At 35.0% G+C, this 24,742-nt stretch overlaps 1 protein-coding gene across 1 annotated transcript; it reads left to right on the top strand.

Annotated features, from left to right (window-relative positions):
* Positions 1 to 19,543: 19,543 nt before the first annotated feature.
* On the top strand, positions 19,544 to 24,527 carry LOC109062002 (mitochondrial import receptor subunit TOM20 homolog B). The gene is made up of 5 exons (XM_019079080.2): positions 19,544 to 19,779; positions 20,537 to 20,583; positions 20,664 to 20,745; positions 22,948 to 23,090; positions 24,027 to 24,527. The coding sequence occupies exons 1-5, from the start codon at positions 19,653 to 19,655 to the stop codon at positions 24,069 to 24,071; spliced, it is 444 nt and encodes a 147-aa protein (XP_018934625.1). The 5' UTR covers positions 19,544 to 19,652; the 3' UTR covers positions 24,072 to 24,527.
* Positions 24,528 to 24,742: the final 215 nt, after the last annotated feature.

Below are 24,742 nucleotides of genomic sequence, written 5' to 3'. Positions count from 1 at the left end.
AGGTCACCTTTAAAAACATTTTCTAAATGACCTGGTTTTATAAAAAAGTCAAAAACATTATTTACTAATTCATCACTAATTCCACCTTAATACACTGGTTTACACCAGCAAAACTACATTAAATCAGGTGGAAATAGCTCTTTAAGGTAACAAGTGCAAGTTGCCACCTTTGGTGCATATTATGTATATGGGTTATTCTATAATTTAGGGTACATTTCACATCCATTTTATAACAAATTTCTTCAGAAATATTATATTTGATCAACTGAGAGAATACATATTATAATCTCACACTGTTCAAAGCAGATTGTCCATTTGAATCCAAAGAAAGTGATAATCTAATAAAAGTGAGATTCCTTGTGAATTGTGTAAATACACTATTTATTCTTTGTAATTTTGTTGTTTGTCTCATCTTTTTAAAACACTTATTTTATTTCACACAATGTAATAATTATAACATCTTTCGTTAAGGCTGATTGTTTAAATCTTTGTAAAAATCGATGCGTTTCAGAAGGCGGAGCATAGAGGAGCAACAATAATGTACAGTATGTGGAAAATAATGTGTTTTTTGAATCTTAAACCTGCGTAAACACATTGCATTACACCAAATACACAAAATAATGTTCTTTTTAGCATCATCATATGACCTTTAAGCGTAGTTTTTCTCAAAATATAATATAAATATTATATAGATTTTAATGTAACTTCTCAATTGTTTATTCCAAGGCAATAACGAGATCAAATGGACAACAAATTGATATCTGAGACATACTGTGCGTCTGTTTCTCAAGTGGTTTTCCACAGAAAACGCAATCTCAAGTGTGTCAAGAATGTCTCAAAACTCAAACCGTCCCAGTTTTAAAAACCTCAGATTCTCATTTGTGTCTGTTTATTTTGATGTTAACCAACTTTAGGAGAAAATCTTGCTTTCCTGAGCTTTGAAAGAGGTCTTTGCTAAAGTTAAGCATTTTTTTTTTCTCAACAAAAACCTAAACTATACACAGATTTTTTGAGTATATTTTGAAACACTTGAGAAAAAAAAAAAGCTTAACTTTAGCTAAGAGCTCTGTTTAATCTCAGTATCGTCTTGGAGAAATAATACAGATGCTTAATAATCTTGTGTGATTTTTCTGTTTGTGGACACACATCAGTGTCAGTCTGCTGGAGGTATGAAACACGCTCATCACACGTGTGCCGAGAGACGACAGACATGCTGACACAAGCAAACCCAGCAGCCAAACTGTGTGAATGGAGACTCATGGAAAACTCCCATCTGCCTGCGTCTGACCCGCTCCTGATGCAGACACACACACACACACACACACAGAGTGATGTGCTTCATTCCCTCAGGGATTTACTGTGGCCTATTTTCGGTCTGATTGTGTGGCGCTGGGAAACTCCTCTTCCGCATCGCTCTGTTCTGTGCTAATGTTTATCTCATGACCTGAGGCCTAGAAAAAGTCAAGGCAGTTAGGAATAATAATAGACCTAGAATAAAATCACAATCAGACCAAACTACTGCACTGGAAGGTCCAGCTGTATTAGTAACATTCACTTAATGTGTGTTTAGATGTATTCCAGGCTGTTTTAGCAGCTAAATAATATGACATACGTCCTGTGTTTGGACATAAATGCAGTAAAATTTCAAGATTAAGTGCATTTCACTGAAAACGTATGAAAACCTCAGATTGATGTGTTGGTTTTCGTTAACAAAGTTAAAGTCTTTAAAGAATCCTACTCATGGTTTTCTCAATAAATAACAGTTTACAATAAGGTTCCAATTGTAAAATTCCATTTCTAATTCGTTATTAATCTTCGTTCACGCTGATCTCTACATTAACGAACCGGTTGTATCTGTTAATATTATTTATCAGGCCTGAGGTAACATGAACTAACAGTGAACAGTTGTAGACTATTTTAAATGAAGCTATTCTGATTCTGTAACTTTTTTGTTCAAATTGAAATAATAAATAATGAAGAACATCAGATTAATCTGCGCAGAATATGAACTAACAGTGAACAACCAAAACAATCTCCATCCACGAGTAAATATAATATTAATTCAAAAAGTTATTAATTATATATATATATTAATTATTAGTTATTAAAATTAATTAATTCAATTAAAATGTTTTATATATATATATATATATATATATATATATATATACACACACACATACACCACATACACACACATATATACACACATACAAACACACACACACACACATTTTTAAATGATTTTAATTACATTTTAAAATTTTAAACACACATTTTAAAATGATTTTAATTATATTTTAAAATTTTAATTGTAATATTTATTTATTTGAATTAAATTTATTTTTGTTTAATATGTGTATTTTTACAATTTTGATACCTTTTCTATTATTTTAATAATATTAAAAGTATTAAATAAATAAGTATGAAATGTATTTCGCTTTAGGAATGTTCAGATGATTTAAATTAAATAATAACTAAATAAATAAATTGTGTGTGTGTGTGCACAATAATATTAAAATAATAATAATATTAAGGTAATTACGTTGATTTAGGAATGTTTAGATATTTGTACAGGAAAACAAGACAAAAATACTGAGTAAAGAATTTTTTTGCCGTTTAGGATCAGCATGTCTCCCTCTTCATGACCTTTTCTTCACCTTCTAGCTTCTGATGTTAGTTTTTGTCTCTCTCTCTCTCTCTCTCTCAACTGTAATGGAAAGCAAAGTGAATCAGCGTGTCGTGTGTGAACAGATGTGAGTGATCATCTCGGAAAGACTGGCCTTGCCTGGAAATAAATCCTTTAATGGATCCACCACTGCACTGTGTGTGTGAGTGTGTGTGTGTGTGTGTGTGTGTGTGTGTGTGTGTGTGTGTGTGTGTGTCTGGCTACTGGGTTACTGGAATTCTCCCGGCGTCCCCCGGGAGGCTAAATTAGCTTCATGTAGACGCTGCAGAACAACAGAAGAGTCTCGTCCTTCTCTGCAGATCCCCAGTTCATCCCAGACAGGAAAACGATAGGAAAGGCCTGAATGGACGGAAAAGCCATGTGCTGCTCAAACAACTCGATCTGCTGTAGCAACAGACCAGCAACTATAGATTACATGATGAAGTTTGTTCCCTGATCACGAGAAACCGGGCCGTGAGAGAGAGAAATGGGTTTCAGGTCGGTTCTGATCAGAAAACAGCATGACAAAATAAAACGACGCTAAAGGATAAATTAAAGACATCTAATAAGAAAAGAAGCTTATATTTTGTGGAGTCTGAAAAGTACAAAGTATTTTAAAATTAGTTTATTAGTGTTTTGCAGCTATATTAGATATATTTATGGAAGCCTGTTTCCTTATTTTATATCATAATTCAGACTTTTTTTCTTGCGGTTCTGAATTGCAAGGTAGGCCTATAAATGCAGAATTGTGAAATATACTTACAACTGCGAGACAGAATTGCGAGATATAACTGCAGAATTACGATGTAAACTTTGTGAACTTACAATTCTGAGAAAAAAAGTTTCTCCAAGAGAATTGTGATAAAAAAACACAATTAGGCTTTTTATTTTTTATTCCGTGGCAGATACAAAAACATGTGAACTCAGAGTTTACATCTGTGTCAAATCTGTGTTTATATCTTGCAATTCAGAATTTTTATTTATTTTTTTACTTTTTTTTTAATTGTGAGTCTTGCAAAAAAAAAAATTAAAATTCTTTAAAATCTTGCAATTTTACTTTAATCCTCGCAATTCCATTTTTTGTTGCCATCGAGGAAGAAAAGAATGAAAAGGCAATTTTGAATTTTTCCTCACAATCCTGACTTATTTTCTCAGAATTGTGAAAAAAGTCAAGTTGCAATTATTAGTTGTTGTTTTATTCCATGGCGGAAACACACTTCCATAAATTACTCGAGTTTCACTCTGAAGAATCTGTAATGCATATTATTAATAATTAAATACACCAATAAGAAAACTTGCATCGCTGTCAAAAAGGGGAAATGCATAGATAAATGAACCAGACATCAAATCGAACCCCGTCTTAAATGATTGTAAATTAGCTTGTTTTGGCTCATTTGACTTTTGTACCTTAATCACAGAGAGCGAATGAAACAAACAGCGTGACAGAATAAGCAAATAAATCTGCCTTACACAAGACTGAGTTGTTGTGGCAAACGGTTAATTCTTTTCTGGGGTCAGCGCTAATCTTCGTGTCCTTCACAGATTGGCAGCACATGCTGTCGGTGAATTCAGGGCCACACCTCACGTCATTCACTCGAAGGCCACTGTGTTTTCTTCAGTTAACCCCTTCATTACCGCCGCTGCCATCTGTGTGTACACTCTTAAGAATAAAGGTTCTTCATTGGCATCAATGTTTCCACGAAGGACCTTAAACATCCATGGAACAACGAAAGGTTCTTTATAGTGGAAGAAGGTTATTTAGATTATTAAAATATTCTTCAGACTAAGAAATAAGTGGTTCTTTTAACCCTTGTGCTGAAAATCCTTTACCTAGGATCTTGACGTTTGAAATGTACCAAAAGAAAAGGTAGAGCTTGCAGAACATTTTGTCCTTGCTTTAAATAATGTCAAATTACTTTGCTTTATAAGAAGCCGAGCAGATTTATTTTTCACCCCCAGCTGGTGGAAAAAGATCATTCTAAGTTGTTTGAGCAAAACATATCCTTATTCCAGCAGATTTGTTTCCATTTAAGAGCAGGTTGTTAGTTTGTGCCCGAGTTTCCAAACCAAGTGCCTCTATTTTCATCTTTTTGTCTGTTTCTATGTCTTTTAACTTTAAAGCTCGTGTATCATCTGCATAAACCGAGTACAAAGTATCACCAAAGATTGACATATGAAGTAAAAAACGTTTGAAACCACCCTTCGTCGTCTTCCTGTTGTGCAGCCAAGGCATTTTCATTTCATTTAACTTGATGTACTAAAATAATTAAAACTAAAACTAATGAAGAATAATACAAATAACAGACATATTTAAAAATGACAAAAACTAAAATCTTGAAAATATTAAAATATAACAAAAACTTAAAATATAAAAATAAAATCTAATTTGAAGTATTAACAAAAACTATAATAGTATATCAATTATGTTAAAGTAACATTGCTGGGAAACAATGTAACAAGGTGGAAAATTACCAAAATTAAGAAATCCAATCCAGGTTTTAGTCTAGCATTTTTGGGGAAAGGAAAATCCTCTCCAGCAGGTCAAAATGACCCGAACAACATAAGGTTCTGTAGGGAACCAAAAATGGTTCTTATATGGCATTGCTGTGCAAAAAAAAAAAAAAAAAAAATTAATTAATTTTAAAAAATAAAAAATTAACTTTTTGCAAAACTTTTCTGGAATATGAAAGAGTTTCATATTCCAGCATCCAAAACAATTATAATATCTGATATGAGGTTATTTTTTCATTTTTAGAAATATGACCTTTTGATGTTCTTTGGCTGGTGATATTGATCTTGAAGTGACATTTCAGTGGACGTGAGATAAAAACAAAGCAGCTCATGTGATTGTCGAAGGCATCTTCACTACGCCCAGATTTTCTCGTCCTCTTGGCATGTTTGGCGTCGCTCCAGATGACAGATGAGAGAAATTAGCATCAATGCTATGCTTTATGGCTCATGGCCAATGTTATCTGACACATTCTTGACACATACAACACACACACACACACACAGACGCACACACACACACACACACACACACACGCACACTTAAACACAAAACACACACGCACACGCGCACACGCACACACGAACACACACACACACACATGCACACACACACACGCACACGCACACGCACACACGACACGCCGCACACACACACACACACGCACACGCACACACGCACAAACACACACGCACACACACGCACACGCACAAACGCACACACACACACGCACACGCACACGCGCACACGCACACACGCACACACACACACACACACACACAAGTTTGTTATATGAAGGTCAAATTAAAATGGTCTTGGAAACTTTTTACCTTCATGCATTCAAAAAACTTTTATTTTGGATGTGATTAATCGTCTGACAGCAACCTTCACATTATATATATATACTATATATATATATATATATATATATATATATCTATATATATATATATATATATAATATAAATACATAAAACTTATTTTATTTCAACACTTTTAACTTGATGTATTAAAATAAGTAAAACTGAAATGAAAATGAATAAAAACTACACAGATATGGTAAAAAAAAAAAAAGACAAAACAACAAAATTACTAAAATTGAAATGAAAACAGAAAAATAAAAACTCAATTCAAAATACTAATTAAAAACTGTAATAGTATCTCACTGATACTAAAATAACACTGTCCTGGATGTGATGCAAATTATTTTGGTAACACTTTATTTTAGGGTCTCTTAACTAGTTGCTTATTAGCATGCATATTACTAGAATATTAGCCATTTATTAGTACTAATTAAGCACATATTAATGCTTTGTTCAACATCCCTAATCCTAGCCAATACCTAAACTTAACAACTATCTTACTAACTATTAATAAGCAGCCAATTAGGAATTTATTGAGGGAAAATTCGTAGTTAATAATGAATAAGTGTTCCCTATTCTAAAGTTTTACCATTATTTTTTGCGGATTCAGTTAAAAAAAAAAAAAGTGAAAGATGCCGTAATTCTCCTGTGATTTGTGTGTGTGTTGCACACTGATAGTGCACTAGTTAATAAAGCTAGTGAGCGTGTGTGAAGTATGTAAAGTGTGTTGTAACGCTGGAATTTGGCTTGTGACCCGAGATCGGTTCTGCAGGAATGAGAAGCGCCCGTATGTTCCCAGGAACCCGAGCGGCGAGGACTGACACACATTAAGGTCAAAGTTCACGCTAATAAATTTGGAAACAGATACTCCGGTTTCCCAAAAGTGGTCCACCCTTTTGACCTCGCTGTGTGTCCTGATTTATGAGCGTGTACGAGCCTGATCTGCTCCACACAGACATATCTGAACAAAATCATCACTGATATCTAAAATGACCTGTTATTTATTGCTCAGGGGTCACGCTTTTATAGCTCAAGAGATTTACTGTATGGGAGTTAATAAATGTTTAATTTATGTTTTTTGCTGTCTTAGATGTAAATAAATAAAAACAGACACAAATGAGTCATTAATCAAATAGTAAGAATTTAGAGACATGGAGAGCACAGATCATTTGATGAAAAATTGTTGAGCTCATATTGAGACTTTCGACTGTAGTATCTTAGCAATTCTGAGCAAAGTTTGTGAAACTGTTGAGATCTCTACAGGAGACACGTGAGATCGGAAAGATGTTCTTGAAAGTTCTTGAAAATTATATTTTGATTGGCTTTTACTGATCAAACTTCCAAGTAAAAAAAAATAAAAAAATAAAATCACATAGATACAAACTGAAAAATCACAAATGAGATCATTTTAATATCTCAATTGTTTCTCTAAAACATCAGTGATAAAATAGAGAGTAAATGGAGACTTTTACTGAATGTTTCTCACAAAAATCTCACATGCATCTCCTCTAGAGTTTTAGAAAGGATCTCAACTACGTCCCAAACTGTGATTTGAAAATACCAAGATACCAATCTCTGCAATCAAAAGTCACTGAATAGTAACCCAGTTTTGAAAAGAATATTATATAAAGAATAAAAGTCCCGCAGTTCAGACCTTTTTTCCTCACAATTTTTTTATGTAATTCTGAGTTTATATTTCACATTTCTGTCTATATCTCACAATTCTGATTTTGTATTTTGCAATTCTGTCTATATCTTGCAATGTTCTGATCTTCGTTTGAGTTTATTTTCGCAATTTGAGTTTATATCTCTTTGTAATTTTTCTATATCTCACAATTTTTAGATTTCGCAATTCTGTCTATATCTCACAATTTTTAGATTATTCTGTCTATATCTCACAATCTTTTATATTTCACAATTTTGAGTTTATATCTCGCAATTTTGAGTTTAGATTTCGCAATTTTGTCTATATCTCGCAATTCTTAGTTTAGAATTCGCAATTTTGTCTATATCTCGCAATTCTTAGTTTAGAATTCGCAATTTTGTCTATATTTCGCAATTTTGAGTTTAGATTTTGCAATTTTGTCTATATCTCGCAATTCTTAGTTTAGATTTCCCAATTTTGTCTATATCTTGCAATTCTGAGTTTAGATTTCCCAATTTTGTCTATATCTCGCAATAATGAGTTTATATCTCGCAATTGTCTATATCTCATAATTTTGAGTTTAGATTTCTCAATTCTGTCTATATCTCGCAAATTCTGAGTTTAGAATTGATGATTTCTCAATTCTGTCTATATCTCGCAATACTTTGTTTAGATTTCGCAATTTTGTCTATATCTCGATTTAGTGATTCTGTCTATATCTTACAATAATGAGTTTATATCTCGCAATTTTGAGTTTAGATTTCGCAATTTTGTCTATTTCTCGCAATTCTTAGTTTAGATTTCGCAATTCTGTCTATATCTCACAATTTTTAGATTTCGCAATTTTGTCTATGTCGCACAATTCTGAGTTTATATTTCACAATTGTTTTTTTTTTTTAAATTTTGAGTTTTTAATCTCACAATTCTGTCATTTATCTCACCATTTTTTGTTGTTGTTTCCCTAAATTCTGAGTTTGCATCTTGCAATTCAGATTTTTCTCACAAAAAATAAATAAATAGGTAATAGGTGACATTTTATCTTGTAACTGCGAATTAACATCTTTCAATTCTGACATTTTTTCTCAGAATCGTGAGTTAAGTCAAGTCAAAATGGTGAGATAAAAAGTCAGAATTACCTTTTTTTTTATTATCCTGTGGAGGAAACAATTTTCCATAGCGATCTCAGTATGAACTCACAGATTTGAGGAAACACGACTCATATTGAGATCTCAGGCTTTAGTATCTTAGTAACTCTGGGCCCAGTTTGAAGCCCTGGTGAGACGATACGATACTACCAGAGAAAAACATCTGAGAAGCAGGATTGTTCCTGTCTACTAGAAACAACTGAGATATTAGAGAGTTTATCGTCTCCTCTGGGATCATTGAAATATGACAGATGATAAAAACATTTCTATCAGCTCTTTCAGCGAACGACACACAAGGAACATTTCCCGCTCTCAATGCTATCTGTAAAGGACTGGAACATTCTGTAGCTCCTCGTATCTATTCTCGTCTCTTCCAAAGGCCTGAAGCAGGATGTTGTAATATATCCATAAAGGAAGCACGAAATGAATGAACGAATGAGGGTTTATTACGGTGACCTGATCTGTCGCATTGATTTCTCCCATCAGTCTGTCAGCCACAGACATCTGAACCGGTTCACATTGAACAGAGAAAACAATGACGAAATGTTCTCAGGAACGCTGCTGAATGACTTCATTAGCTGCTGCTTTGTGTTTCCAGCCCAAAAATGCTGTTTTGCGAGTAGCGCTCGTTTTATAAGAGTTTCACTCGAGGTCAAGGAGTGACATTTGTGATGAGATCTAATCTTCATGAGTGACAGAAATGGCATCGTGTCATCTGTGTAGAAAAAAAGTGAAAATGTTTTGCAGCATTCAGGACGAGGTGTTCTGAAGATCACACAAAACGCATGTTGCACTAGATTTAGTGTGTTATGTTTTGGATGATTTAAATAAATAGTCTACTTACCAATCAAAAGTAGTGGGTTTTTTTAAAAGAAAGTAATACTTTTATTCATCAAGGACACATTAAATTTATGGAAAGCGACAGTAAAGTAATTTATAATGTATAACAAAAGATTTAAAGGATGTTTTTTTGAACTTTCTATTTTTCTGTGAATTAATACTTTTATTCATCAAGGACACATTAACAAAAATATTGGCAGCACAACTGTTTTCAACACTGATAATAATCTATTCTTGTTTCTTGAGCAGCAAATCATCATATTAGAATGATTTCTGAAGATCATGTGACGCTGAAGACTGGAGTAATGATGCTGAAAATACAGCTGCGCATCACAGAAATAAATTAAAGTTTAAAATATATTCACAAAGAAAACAGCTGTTTTAGATTCTAAAAATATTTCACAATTTTTACTTGATTTTTGATCAAATAAATGCAGCCTTGCTGAGCAGAAGAGACTTTGTTCAAAAACATAAAAAACATATCCAAACTTTTGAATGATGCACATATATATACTGTATGTACTGTATGTCTGGACTATTTTTTTGATACTTTAATGGCGTTTTTGTCATTTTTAAAGCTCAACAGCACGTGTTATTATTTTTTCACGGTTTCAAAAACAATACTATCTGCTGGAACTAATCCTTCAAACATTGATGTTTTTTCAATGAATGTCAGGGTAAAACCAGAAATAGTTTCAGCTTCTCAAATACAGTTTCACATGATAAACAGAAACCAACAGTGAACGGAAAACTGAAGTGATACTGGAAAACAAACACACTTTCATTCCAGCTCCCCATAACCTTGTGTTTTAGCAGACTGACTTTCCTCACAGACCCAAGTACCGTCCTGACCTTCACGTACGCACACACACACACACACACACACACACACACACACACACACACACACACACACACACACACACACAGCCGTTACCTGGCAACCCTGCACCCGCTGCGAACGCCCCGTTACCATGTCGACAGATCACACACATGTGGAAGTGATTTTGGTTTTATCTAAATGTTTGAAGGCAGAATCGAGCGTTTGATCTGATGCTGGTGGGCTTCGCTTCATATGACGTGTGTTTGCTGCATAATGCATGTTAAAAAAAAAATACTGATTCAAAAGGAAAAAAACACTAATTTTTATTATAGTGCCCTGTACTATAAGTCATATTTATTCATCTTGAATGAAACCGAGCTTGTAAGACTTCTTAAGCAGTTTCAGTGGATGCTCTGCAGTGAATGGGTGCCGTCAGAATGAGAGTCCAAACAGCTGATAAAAGCATCACAATAATAATGGAGGTAGTGTTATTATATATTATGGACTCATTTTTTAGTTAGAAAAGTCTTAATGCTGGATTTGTTTCATCTTTTGTCTTCTCCAGATGTAACTGATGGACTGGAGTGCTGTTGTGATGTTTTTATCAGCTGTTTGGAGTCTCATTCTGACGGCACCCATTCACTGCAGAGACACTGATGCAATGCTACATTTCTCCAAACCTGATGAAGAAACAAACTCATTCTACGTCTCGGATAAACTGAAGGGTGAACAGTTTTTCATTTTTGGGTCAACTACTGCTTTAAGAATTTAGAAATCTAAGATTAAAGTTTGACTTACTCTCTTTGACTTTGCTGACAATATTACTGCTGCCTTGCAAAACCCTTCAGGAAATGAAAATGTAGTTTCATGAAGTTGCGTAATACTATGCATTATTTATTCATCTCTGATACTGTGACCAAATCTGGACATTAAAATTTCGTGCCTCAAACGCCCTTCAGAAATATGGACTCGGATTCCCCAGGAAAGCTTTATTCCGTCTTCAGATACTCGGATCCCTTCCTGAAATCTTTGGCAGGTCGGATGCTGTTGTCATGGCAACGTGATTCTCTCCTCCGGCGCGATGCTTAGAGATGAGATGTTCAGCGCACGGTTCACAGCATCCCAGGCTAAGTAGAGTTAAACATTGCAGAAACTCATTAAATGGATATTAAATTAGAAAATCTTAATAAACAAGACTAGATTCGGCTCAGAAGCGGAGAAAGGCAAACCAGATGAGCGCACCGTTAATTGATTTGTTAATCGGCGAAGCGTCAGATTAATTCAGACTTGTGAAAAGAGGATGAGGACGGGACAGGGTCCTTTTAAATTCAGTTCACTTCAGAAAAATAGCTTTGCTTCATTCCGACGCTTCAAATCACAACCGGACAGTGTTGTATATTCATATTGTACGAGTCATAGGCTTCAAAGCGCCGCGTGTTTCAGATAAAGACATCAAAGGCTCTTTCATATGCAAATTGCTGCAGCAACGCTTAGTATAAAAAAAATAAATAATAAAAAAACATGTTTCAGCATCAACGTCACAATTATTCATAAGCACAACTCTACTGAGGATAGTGTTGGTCGTTTAGGGCTTTGGCAATGAAAGGGAATGAAAGTGTTGTTTTGTGTTTCCATGCATCTTTATTTTCACGACTTGTATTTTTAGGCCCCAGAGTTCACATTTCAGGTTGGCAATAAAAAACAAATAAAAAGCCGAGTTGCTGTAGGAGGACAGCTGGAGCGGACAGACACAGAAACTCACGCGGTCCATCCCTCGCCCTTAAAAATGACCCCTCCTCTCAGATTAGAGTTTATTTTTAGGGCCGGCGCGGCTCTCGTGTCTGTATGTGACAGGACTGAAGTGTAATTAAATCAACGCACCATCTGTGTGAGTGAGCGATAAAACAAAACAGGCTTCGGCTCATTTTAATAGAAGATGAGAAAAGCCGCTGTGACCGGAGCAAAACTAGTTTAAAACATTAAAAACGCTGTGTCGGTATGCTGTGCTTCAATCTTTCCTGCGAGACTCGTAGATGACGTACAGGGAAATGAGATGCAATGCAAATTCCTAGTATTTGTTTTACAGGTGTTGCATTATCAGCAGAGATCATTTGCTGTGTTTCACACACCTTTCTTTGTAAATGTTAGCTGAACTTGTTTTCTTATCACGTTAGGTGCGAACTTTGACTCATCGATGCATTTTATTGGGTTACAAACAGCATGAAATCATAAACGAAGCAATATTTTTGACGGAATATCCTGTTTATCAGGGTTATTACATTTAACGAAAACCATAAAATGAAATAATATGAACATAACCTGAAATCAAATTTTAAAGAGACACTTAAGAGTCCACTGAAATGCTTTGAAACACCCCTGAATTGTTCTATGTGTTGATGTAAAGATATAGATAACCTTAAGGCTAACATATTCATACGAAAAGCCATGTTCAGTTTTAACTTGATGTAGTAAAATAACTTTAACTGAAATAAAATTGAATGAAAACTGTATGAACATTAAAAAGCGAAGAACTAATAAAAATGACAAAAACCCACAAACAAAATGATATTAAAATAAAACTGCTGTTTACTCATACATCAGATTAAGTCAAATGAGTTGTAAATGTCATGTCATGTTGACTTGGAAAGTTAAGGTTTATGCATTTCTCTGCATTACTATGTCATAAACATCCATATTGATCAATACACAGTTATTTATGTCCAAGCTGGAATTCTAATGCACTTAACCAGAGAAAACAATATAAAAACCACCAAAACATAATTTATTAGCTATTGTTTAAAACATCTGCTTGAATGTTGCTATACGTTTTTCAATGCATGAAAAAATAATAATAAATGCATGCCTTTAATGCAAAGCAAGTCACTTTGGATAAATGCATCTGCAAAATGCATGATTGTAAATTACTGATATCTTTTAAATACCTCTTATCTGTGCATGTAAATTAACTGCATAGCATGCTGGTTATATAAGAAATGACACAGACAATTTTTGTTTTATGCAACCATTAAATAAGTCCAAAAAAATCTGGGCATGTCAGTGTCAAAAGGCCACAGAACAATGCAGCTGAAATGTGAAGTGGTGCATTGTATTTCAGTCTGGAAGAGGGTTGTGCAACACGAGGACGAGGCGAGAGTGAGAGCGCGATTGCATCATCAGAGGCTCGTCTCCTGCTCGGGGAGGCGCTCTGCCCTCGGGCATGTAAACAGGAAATGTGAACAGGCCCATGATGAATGTGAGGAGAGAGAGGGAGAAAAAGATGCAAGCGCCTTTCATCATTTCAGTATTTCCTGAGGCGAGCTTGGGGCGGGGAGGGGGACAAGAACAGAGGGAAGGAAGGGAGAGAGAGTTGAGACTTGGGTAAATGCAGTTAAACTGGTGATGTTTTCAAGGCTTTCATTTCGTCCCAAACCAAAGACTTCAAAGTTCTGGAACGGAACATGAGGAGTGAAGCACTCGTCCTACATGCTTCAGTGCTATCACATCAATACATAAAATTAAAAGATAAAAGGAGAACAATTGGCTTATTTCTGTGGAATAAACAATCATTTTGAACGTGGGCGGGGCCTGAGCAGTGTGACCTCATTACTCAGAAAATCAGAACTGCTTCATAATTGAGACTGTTTAAGTTTTTATGGGATTAAAAAAGAAAAGAAGTGATTGGATTTTTATCATTGTAGGGTGGTTATGTCCACACACTGCTAAGACTCATTTATATATGCACACACCATGTAAAAGTGAATTTTGCTTCCAAGTGATTTCAGAAACAACTTTTGGAAAAATGCCTACCGAATGTCTACTAAAATCTCAAATAAAATATTTTAATATATCTCAATTGTTTCTTTTATTCAGCACTGAGATTAAATGGAGAGCAAACTGCACATATTTCTTAAAGTACCAAAGTCAGGTCTCAATTTAAGCTCAATTATTTCTCCTCAAATAATCTTAGCTGCTTTATTTTCATTTTAAAGCTCTCTGTATTTAATTTTAATAATTTCAACTCTAATTATCATTTCAAGCTTTTTTGATGTTGTTCAATTTAGTTTGTATAAATTTATTATTGAATTTTGCTCCTACACCATTTGTGACCCTGCAGCACAAAACCAGTCTTGAGTCGCTGGGGCAATATGTGTAGCATAGGGGTATATTTGTAGCAATATCAAATTATTGATTTTTGTTTCATGCCAAAAATCATTAGGATATTAAGTAACGATCATGTTCTATAAAGATATTTTGTAACTTTCCTACTGTAAATATATCAAAACTTAATTTTTGATTAGTAATATGCATTGCTAAGAACTTCATTTGAACAACTTTAAAGATGATTTTCTCAATATTTAGATTTTTTTTGCTCCCTCAGATTCCAGATTTTCAAATAGTTGTATCTCAGACAAATATTGTCCTCCTAACAAACCATACATCAATGGAGAGATTATTTATTCAGCTTTCAGATGATGCATTAATCTCAACTTCGGAAAACTGACTCTTATGACTGGTTTTGTGGCCCAGGGTCACATTTGTCCTGCAGCTGTAAAAGAGCAAAAACGCTTTCCTAGATGCAGCTCAGTTATTATGCTCGAGATTCGTTTACATTTTTCTCTCCTTGAACGAAACAGAAAGCTCAGACTTCCAGACGATTTCTGCCGTTTCACAGTCATGACTCTGGGAAACGCATCCCACCAAAACACACTGATTATGCAGCTTTGGACCCCGATGACAAGAGAAAACAAGGTTTCTTCCCGATGATGACTATTCATGGATGTGTAATTATTGGATGGTGATATAATTTAAGGGGAGCTCAAAGGGTTTAATTGGTATTCTCGGATGCAGCTCGACATGATCAATGCCTGTCTCTTTTCAAAGGCTTTAATCAGATCCATTGCAGGAGGAGGCAGTGTGCGGAGCATCAATCCCAGGCCATCTGCAGCCCGCGCACCGTGCCAAGAGCCTCCTGTGGATGTGGCTGGCTGGCAGAGACACACAGGATCTGAAGAGAGCCGATGAGCAGGTGCGGATTAGCACTCGTCTCCTGCCTGGAAATGCAACACTAGGAGGCTTTTGTTCACCTCAAAGCATTTCACCCAGACGCCGCCGCTATCTCAGACGAGACGTCATCCTTGTGTACAGTATGCATGCTCACTACAAATGCATGCAGTGCAGTGGTGTTTACTTAGTATTTTACTAAAATCAATTAGCACACGTACATCTGCAAGAGGTCTGTTAAAGATCACTTCATCTGGAAAGCATCTGTGGTGTACAAACATCTTTCACACATCAGTTTTACATGCATTCCAAATCATAAACATCTTCTAAACATCTATTTGACTTCTGATAGGAAACGTCCTGTAGATGTATTGCAGATGAATAAACACTACACGTCTTGCGGATGTAAATGCAGACGTCAAATAGACATCTCAGTGATGTACGTGTGCTACCAGGGTAGTTGCCAAACCCCAAACAACTGCGTCTTTAACAACCACATTTGTTAAAATTAACAAAATGTTAATAATGAGCAAGTATACATCATAAAACCTATCCTAATAAAGGAAAGAAGGTCGGACTACTGTTATGCAGTGGAAGTGGCTTGAAGACGAAACAACTCAACCTCGAACCGAAAGGATTTGAAAACGACACACCCGTAATAAAACACGAATCAACATAGAATCGCATTCGCTACGGGTTCACAAATCAGTGTTTATGTTGGTAATGATGCCAATCTATAAACCAATTACTGCTTTGGTATATTTGCCTACAAACAGCCTTGTCAAGTTACTTTCTACCATTATCTGATATGAGTAACAATTGCTGTCTAATGTCATTAATCATTCACAAAAAGACCAGAAACCAGAATGGAGTAAACAGTCAGTTGGAGTTGATTTCTATGTATTGTGCATTAAAGCGGCCGTGTTATGAGCTCTCATTCATTCCTCTGGTGTTGTTTCTGTGAGTGTAAGTGTGTAAGTGTGTGATGCAGCAGCAGCTACCCCTACTGAACACACACAAACCTCGTCTCACACTTCCAGTTTTATTCAACGCACGTCAAACACATTCCCTCCCACACACACGGTTGCAAAAACACCATTTCTGACACATTCAGGGGCTTTCACACTTTCTCAACCGTTCTCAACTCCACAGCTGACAGCGTCGGAGAATCCGAGCAGAAACGGGGAGCAGGTGTTGAGTTCCTGCTTCCATTATCCAGGTGCCGGACGCCGTGATTGGACCGGAGAGAGAAATGCTGTTCACTGACCGTGAAAATCGCTGAGGGCCAAGAGCCGAACTGCAGAGGCTCTATGGAGTCCCCAGGCCAAAAACAACACACCAGCACACAAAAAAACAAGAGCTCTGGCTCTGTGTGCTTCTGGCTTTGGCTCCAAACCCCACCCTGTAATGATGAAAAAGCCCTTGGACGTGGCCTTCATCGCACTGATCCAGGTTCCACGACGTGTTCCTCCTTGAAAGCACATTGGATGACATCAGGCAGCTCTGGGTTCATGGAAAATACAGCCTCTGCTGCCATGAAAGCTTTTGGTCGGACGTTCCTGGGCAGCAGCTCAACTCGTGGTGTATTTTATTCCAGTCGTAACAGCAGATTTTTTCAGTTGCCTCTGTCTCCTGGCAGGACTCCCGCGCTGCGCTGAACTTGCCAGACTTTGCAAAAAACAGCTGCAGCTTTGGGTAAAAATAATTACACTTCTGTCTGAGAAGAGGAGGGTGGAGCGTCTGCAGACCTCGGCCTCCACTCAAACCACAAGCACAGTATTACTGCCAACTGATGAGTTTCTGCTCCAGGATCCGTTTGCATCTCTAGAAGAATATTTTGTGTTGCAAGCATGGAAAAAAAATACGTTCATAAAATTCAGTCTTCATTTACGTAATGCACTTTACCGGGCAATGAATGTGATGGAGATGTTTAGCACGCAATTAATGTTTCCATACAATTAAGGTGGAAGGTGATTAATACAACCAAGCTCAAAAAAAAGAAACGGAAGTATTGGAGACAAATAAATATGATAAATATGATATTTGCATATATATATATATATATAATATAATATTATATATATATATATATATCCATATATAAATGTTTAAGATATAATTCAAGGTGATTTATACAACCAAGCTCCAAAAATGCATTATAAATATGGTTTATGCAACTAATTTTCATATCATAAAAATATAACAATCTTAAATATAAAAATATATAATTTTTGAGGATGAAACTTGACTGGTTTGAATTTCTAGGAGAATGTTTTGTGTTAAAAGAATAGGAAAAAAAATTATTAATAAAATTAGTATTCATTTATTTAATGCTCTTTACCTTAAAATATAATAAATACATGTAATGGAGATAAAGTAATATAATTTTTGCATACTTTTGAGATGTTTCAGTTACAATTAATGTTTCCATACAGTAAAAGTGTAAGGTGAATTATACAACCAAGCTCAAAAAATGTATCATAAAAAGGTACATACATATTATATATATAATTATTTATAGGTTATTTATTTTATATAGAATGATTTCTGAAGATCATGTGACACTGAAGACTGGAGTAATGATGCTGAAAACACAGCTGCACATCACAGAAATAAATTACACTTTAACAGATATTCACATAGAAAACAGCTGTTTTACATTGTAAAAATATTTAAAAAAAAATTTACTGTATTTTTAGATCAAATAAATGCAGCCTCGCTGAGCAGAAGAGACTTCTTTCAACTTACTGTTAGTATATTTTCCCTGTAGTTTTTACACTAGTGTAATCATGAATGTGTGTACTCAGATGCACATTCATGCTGCAGGCCCGCACACACACACACACACACACACACACACACACACACACACACACACTGCAGTCAGTGTGACAGACCATCCAGACATGCAGCATGTGGTCAGTGACGAATGCGGTCAGTCTCTGTCTTTGACGAGCAGCAGCTGCGCATACAGACAGCAGAGCAGCTCATCACTGCAACACACATCAGCAACAGTTCAGAGACAGAGAAACACATTAAAGGATTCAGTGCAGAATTACATAAAGAACAACCGACTGGACAGACATTAGGAGAACGTCTCTTACCAAAACAAGTACACTGGAAGTGGTTACAGACCCAAATATCATTATATATACTGTATACACACACAGAGTTAATGCATGATTATCATATTTTCACATGGTACTTCATAGTACAAAAACTGGACAGGTACCATGTATATAACAAAATATGTTATTGACATGATACAGTATGTACAATATATATATATATATTAGTATTTTGGTACATTTTGGGGGTTTTCGGTAAAAGTTCAAATTTATTAAAATTTTTTTTACTTTTTATGGACATGGTTTGGAGTTGTTAATACAAAATAATACAAGGAAAACGATTTTATATTTTAAAAATATATAATGTTTGTAAATTACACACACACAAACATGTAAAAAACAAAACAAACAAACAAAAACTTTGTATATAAGAACATAATATATTAGTATTTTGGTACATTTGGAAGATTTTCAGTAAAAGTTAAAAAAAAAATTTAATTTAATAATTTATATGGAAATACTTGGGAGTTGTTAATACAAAATAACACAATAATATATAAAAATTGTTTTAGGAAGCGCTTTTTTTAGTTGCTGTTAAATATTGAAATACATTTTTCAAATCATATTTAAATGCCACAGAACGTTGAGCAACTTCAACAAATCTACGCATGCATAAATAAAACTTCCCAAAATCCAAATATTACACAAAAATCCAGCCTCTTTGTTTTGCATCAATGCTATTTGATATTACGGATGATTTTATTCATCTGTGGATCTTTACTGCCCCCTGCTGTAAAAACAGAAGACGTGATTGCTGTACAGGACGGATTTGTAAAATCATTTTATTTTCCGCATAAAGATATGATATTCTTACGTTGTTTTGTCATCTTCTGAGCTCGAGTAAAGAGTTCTTGAGTGTGATCGAGTGTTTGTGATCAGGCGGAAGCCAGCGGCAGCTCGGCCGTCTCAGGTGTGACGTCACCGGGGTCTTTCCGCGTGCGGCTCCGTGAGGGTCATGCAGTCGGTCTGATCTCCGCTGTTGTTGTTATTATTATTATAGTTCCTCGGCTCTGGTATCGTGTCTCTCGTCATGATGGGCGGCAGCAGCAGCAGCAGGATCGCGGCTGGTCTGGGCGCGGCGCTGTTCGTCGGTTACTGCATTTATTTCGACAGAAAGAGACGGAGTGACCCGAACTACAAGAACAAACTACGAGAACGTGAGAGCACCTGTCTGTCCATCTGCATATCTGTCTGAGTGTTAACCTGTTCATCCATCTGTCCATCTGTCTGTCTGTCTGTCTATTATTCTATCTATCTATCTACATATCTGTATTTATGTATCAGAATATCTATATCTATGCATCTGTCATCCATCTATCCATTTATCTATCCATCCATCCATCCATCTATTATCCATCCATCTTTCTATCTATCATCCATCCATCCATCCATCCATCTATCTATCTATCTATTATCCATCCATCTATCTATTATCCATCCATCTATCTATCTATCTATCCATCCATCTATATTATCCATCCATCTTTCTATCCATCCATCCATCCATCCATCTTTCTATCTATTATCCATCCATCTTTCTATCTATCTTTTTTTTTTTCTATCTATCGATCTATCCATCCATCCATCCATCCATCCATCCATCTATCTATTATCCATCCATCTATCTATCTATCTATCTATCTATCCTATCTATCTATCTATCTATCTATCTATCTATCTATCCATCCATCCATCCATCTATCTATTATCCATCCATCTTTCTATCTATCCATCCATCCATCCATCTATCTATTATTCATTCATATATTTTTATCCATCCATCTATCTATTATTAATCATTAGATCTGATTGAGTGGTTTGGGCTTGTTGTTTGGAATTGTTGGTGTGATGCAGATGAAGTGATGAGTTCTTCAGACAGATGTGTGGATGCTGATGAATGTGATTTGGTTTCAGGAAGGAAAAAGCAGAAGGCGGTTCAGGAGAAAGCTGGATTATCGAAGGTAATGTCACACACGTTCCTCTAGATGTAGTGAATCAGGGTGGAGAACTGTTTTCATCATCTGTGTCTGTGTTTGTTCAGTTGCCCGACCTGAAAGACGCCGAGGCGGTTCAGAAGTTCTTCCTGGAGGAGATTCAGCTGGGAGAAGAGCTGCTGGCGCAGGGTGAGCAGTCATCTCGCTCTCACTCCAGATAAACAAGAGCACACCAGCAATTACTCATGGACTCCACTAATATTTTATTAAAATAAAAAGGTTTAAAACATTTTCAGCCTGGTCTGTTCCAGCGCTAATTAGTGTCAAAATAACTGAGACAGCCAATCAAATCAAAGTAGGCGGGGCTTAGCGTTAACAAGCAGCACGTGAGTTCCAGAACAAACTACTTTACCTTTTTTTTTTTTTTTTTTTTAATTTTGTCGTTTTAAATGGAAAATGTGGTATAATTTACATGATTACGTGATTCCTTCAACAGAATGTGATGAGACAAGAAATGTTTAAAATTTTCGACATACAAATAAGAGTGAATGTGTGCTTATTTTAAAATAGTATTTGCTTAAAATGATTATTTTCCAACTAGAATTAGTCCCTTTTTTTTTTTTTTTTTTTTTTTTTTTTTTTGTTTTTGTTCGTTGCCCCGACCTTTTTTTTTTTTTTTCTTCATAAAGTAAATTTTCAAGACATGGTCATGACCGTTGTTTCTCCACAGGTGTTCACACTGCTATTTTAGTAACAATGAGATACTTTGAGATCATTTGAAGTAGTTTTCTGATTTTAAAGTTTTTAGTAATTCGTTTTTTTTTATATATATATAGTTCAAAAGTTTTAATTAATTTTATTTCAGTTTTAGTTATTTTAGTCCATCAAGCTAAACGAAAATAAGAAATGGCAACTAGCTAAATTAATTTTATTAAATAAAATACTCATTATTTTATTTCAACTAACGTTTTATTTCATCAAAATGTTTTTTTTAATGGTTGTTGTTAACTATAAGAAACCTGGCTGTTAACCAGCGGTGGATAAAGTACCTGAAAGCCACAAAAAAATTTTAGAATAAAAAGCTTTAAAGTATGAAAAGTATTTTTTAAGTTTTAATTTATTGTTGGTAGTAATTTTTTAAGTATTTTTTAAGTGTTTAGAGTAGGAGGTAATAGTAAATTCAAAATAGACAAGGAGCCAAGATTGTGTCTTGTATCTTTGGGTCAAGACTCTTTCATTCCAACACAAGAAAACCTGAAGAAATCTGCATCTGAAGTGGATTTTAGATTGATTTACACAGAGCTCAGAGGAACATGTGCATTACAAATGCATGAATAATGTTATGTTTCAAACATAAAACGCTGAATATTGATATTTCAAAAGATTTAAAACTTGAAAAGATACTTGACATTGCTGTTTGGAACTATTTTCAAAGGCGAAGTAACTTAATACTTTAATAAACTTGTATAAAATCAGTATTGCATTTCAAAAACGTCACTCTTAGTGTGATATAGATCAACTATATTATATTCTATAAATATAAAAGACTCTTATCTTGAAACTCATTTGCATTCTAATGCATTTAAATAGATTTATCACACAGTGTATCATATACTATTATAGTTTTTGTTAATATTTTGAATCACTTTCTTTTTTTATATTTTCTGTGTTCACTTTAATTGTAGTAATCGGTTTAATAATTTAGTCTTTTTTTGTAAGTATAGTTTTTATTCATTTTATTACTTTTAAGTTAAACTGAGAGATTAGCTGGAATAAAAAAAAAGTTTTTGTCTTTTAAATACAGTATGTATTATATTTCAGTTCATGTTTATTTTATTTAATGTAACGAAAATGCTTTTTTCTTGTTTTAGTTTTAGTTCATTATAACTGATTGGTGAGAAAAGAAAAAAAAAGCCATTCTTCCTCAGTATTTTTGTCTTGTTTTCTAATAAATATGTCTAAAAATGCTTAAATCTTTTCACTTAAATCAACGAAACCCTCAGCCATCTTCAAGAATCATCTAAAAACACATCTCTTCCATCTTTATTTGACCCTCTAACTTAATTTTATTCTTTAAAATGATTATTATTATTATTATTATTTTAAATCACTTGGCCCTTTCAGACTTGCACTCTACTGAATTCAAGCTGATTCTCAACCCTGTTTTCTTGCAGTCTGTGTTCTTTTAGACTTTATTTTGTAGTAAGTAACGAAAATGCTTTCGGGGAAATGCATACATTTAAATTAAGAAACTGAAAATTGACAGAAACATTAAAAACTCAAGTAAAGTACAGATTCTCCCAAAAAATACTGCTGTGCTGTGAGGAGTTATTATTACTGTGTAGCGTCGCGGCGCTGATTCTGTTCCCCCTGGGCTTCTCTGTCTGTCAGGTGACTATGAGAGGGGCGTGGATCACCTGACGAATGCGATCGCGGTGTGTGGTCAGCCGCAGCAGCTCCTGCAGGTCCTGCAGCAGACGCTTCCTCCTCCAGTCTTCCAGATGCTCCTCACCAAACTGCCCACCATCAGCCAGGTGACACACGTTTACCTGAGGGACAGAAGTGTGCTCGGATCAGTTCTGAACAGGGAGAAGTCTCTTCTGCTCACCAAGACTGCATTTATTTGATCAGCAAACGCAGAAAAATTGTGAAATATTTTTACTATTTAAAATAACTTCTTTCTGTGTGAATCTCTGTTAAAGTGTAATTTATTTCTGTGATACACAGCTGTATTTTCAGCATCATTACTCCAGTCTTCAGTGTCACATGATCTTCAGAAATCATTCTAATATGATGATTTGAAGAAACATTTATTATTATTATCAATATTTAAAACACCTGAGGATATTTTTTTCAGGATTCTTTGATGAATAGAAATATCTAAAGATCAGCATTTATCTGAAATAAAAAGCTTTTGTTACATTATATACGATACTTTCGAAAGCCTGGAGTCAGTATCATTTAAAAAAAAAAAAATTGGGGAAAGAAATTATAGAAGTTAATGCTTTTATTTAGCAAGGATGCTTTAAATTGATCAGAAGTGATGATAAAGACATTTATAATGTTGCAAAAGATTTCTGTTTCAGATAAATGCTGTTCTTTTGAACTTTCTATTCATCAAAGAAACCTGAAAAAATTCTACTCAGCTGTTTTCAACAATAATAATAATAATAATGTTTTTTTAGCAGCAAATCATCATATTAGAGTGATTTCTGAAGATCATGTGACACTGAAGACTGGAGTAAAAATTCAGCTGTGCATCACAGAAATAAATTGCGTTTTAAAATATATTCTCATAGAAAGCAGTTATTTCAAACAGTAAAAATATTTCACAATATTAATGCTTTTGCTGTATTTCTGATCAAATAAATGCAGGTTTGACGAGCAGAAGAGGCTTCATTAAAATCTTTACAGTTAAACGTCTTCTGTATTCCCGAATGCGACTCTAATGCGTCTCTCTTCTCGTGCAGCGTATCGTGAGCGCTCAGAACGTCAGTGACGACGACATCGAGTAGAAGACCTCCAGCAGCTCTGTGACATCACTTCCTGTCTGCTTTCCATCCAGTTCCCAAACACTGAACGCACTGATTCGGATCTGAAGAGGCGTTCGGGGACAAACGTCATAGAGTTTTGTTTTGAATCTGAGCTTCTGAGTTTGTTGACGTGAGTTTTAGTGTATCTGAATGACGGAAAACAAACCAAGGAGGCATTTTGGGTTCATAAAATCATGAAACGTGCGGACTGTAGTTAATCATGTGGCCGTAGAGGCTCATAGTCGGGATCTTTACAGTGTGTTTGTCATTGAGTAATGATGAAAGCAGCCGGTTGAAGAAGGACTTGTTGTCTGTGTTCATGTATTTAAGTCATTTTTAAAGGCTGTGAGATATGAAGCATGTTTAAAAGTGCTCCGTTTCAAGTTGGGGAGAGTTTCCTCTTTTGTTTTTAACTCCAAAATAAAATAAATGTATCAAGTCAACGTGTCAGAGCCGTTCATAATGTGCTGCTCTTAGATGTTTGTGATACAAAATTGCAATTGAAAGTAACAGATCAACTTCACACTTGCTGTTGTTCAGATATAGTCATATGGTCAAGTTTCATCTTTGGGTATCATGAACTCACAAAGCTTTACAGAGTTTTATTAATCTAACTTTATAATAATAAATTTACTGTTGATGATTCATTCGTG

This window comes from Cyprinus carpio, chromosome A11, assembly GCF_018340385.1.
Source record: "Cyprinus carpio isolate SPL01 chromosome A11, ASM1834038v1, whole genome shotgun sequence".
NCBI classification, from domain to species: Eukaryota; Metazoa; Chordata; class Actinopteri; order Cypriniformes; family Cyprinidae; genus Cyprinus; species Cyprinus carpio.
The sequence above is the reverse complement of the archived record's forward strand: the minus strand, read 5'-3'. Positions and strand labels throughout refer to the sequence as shown.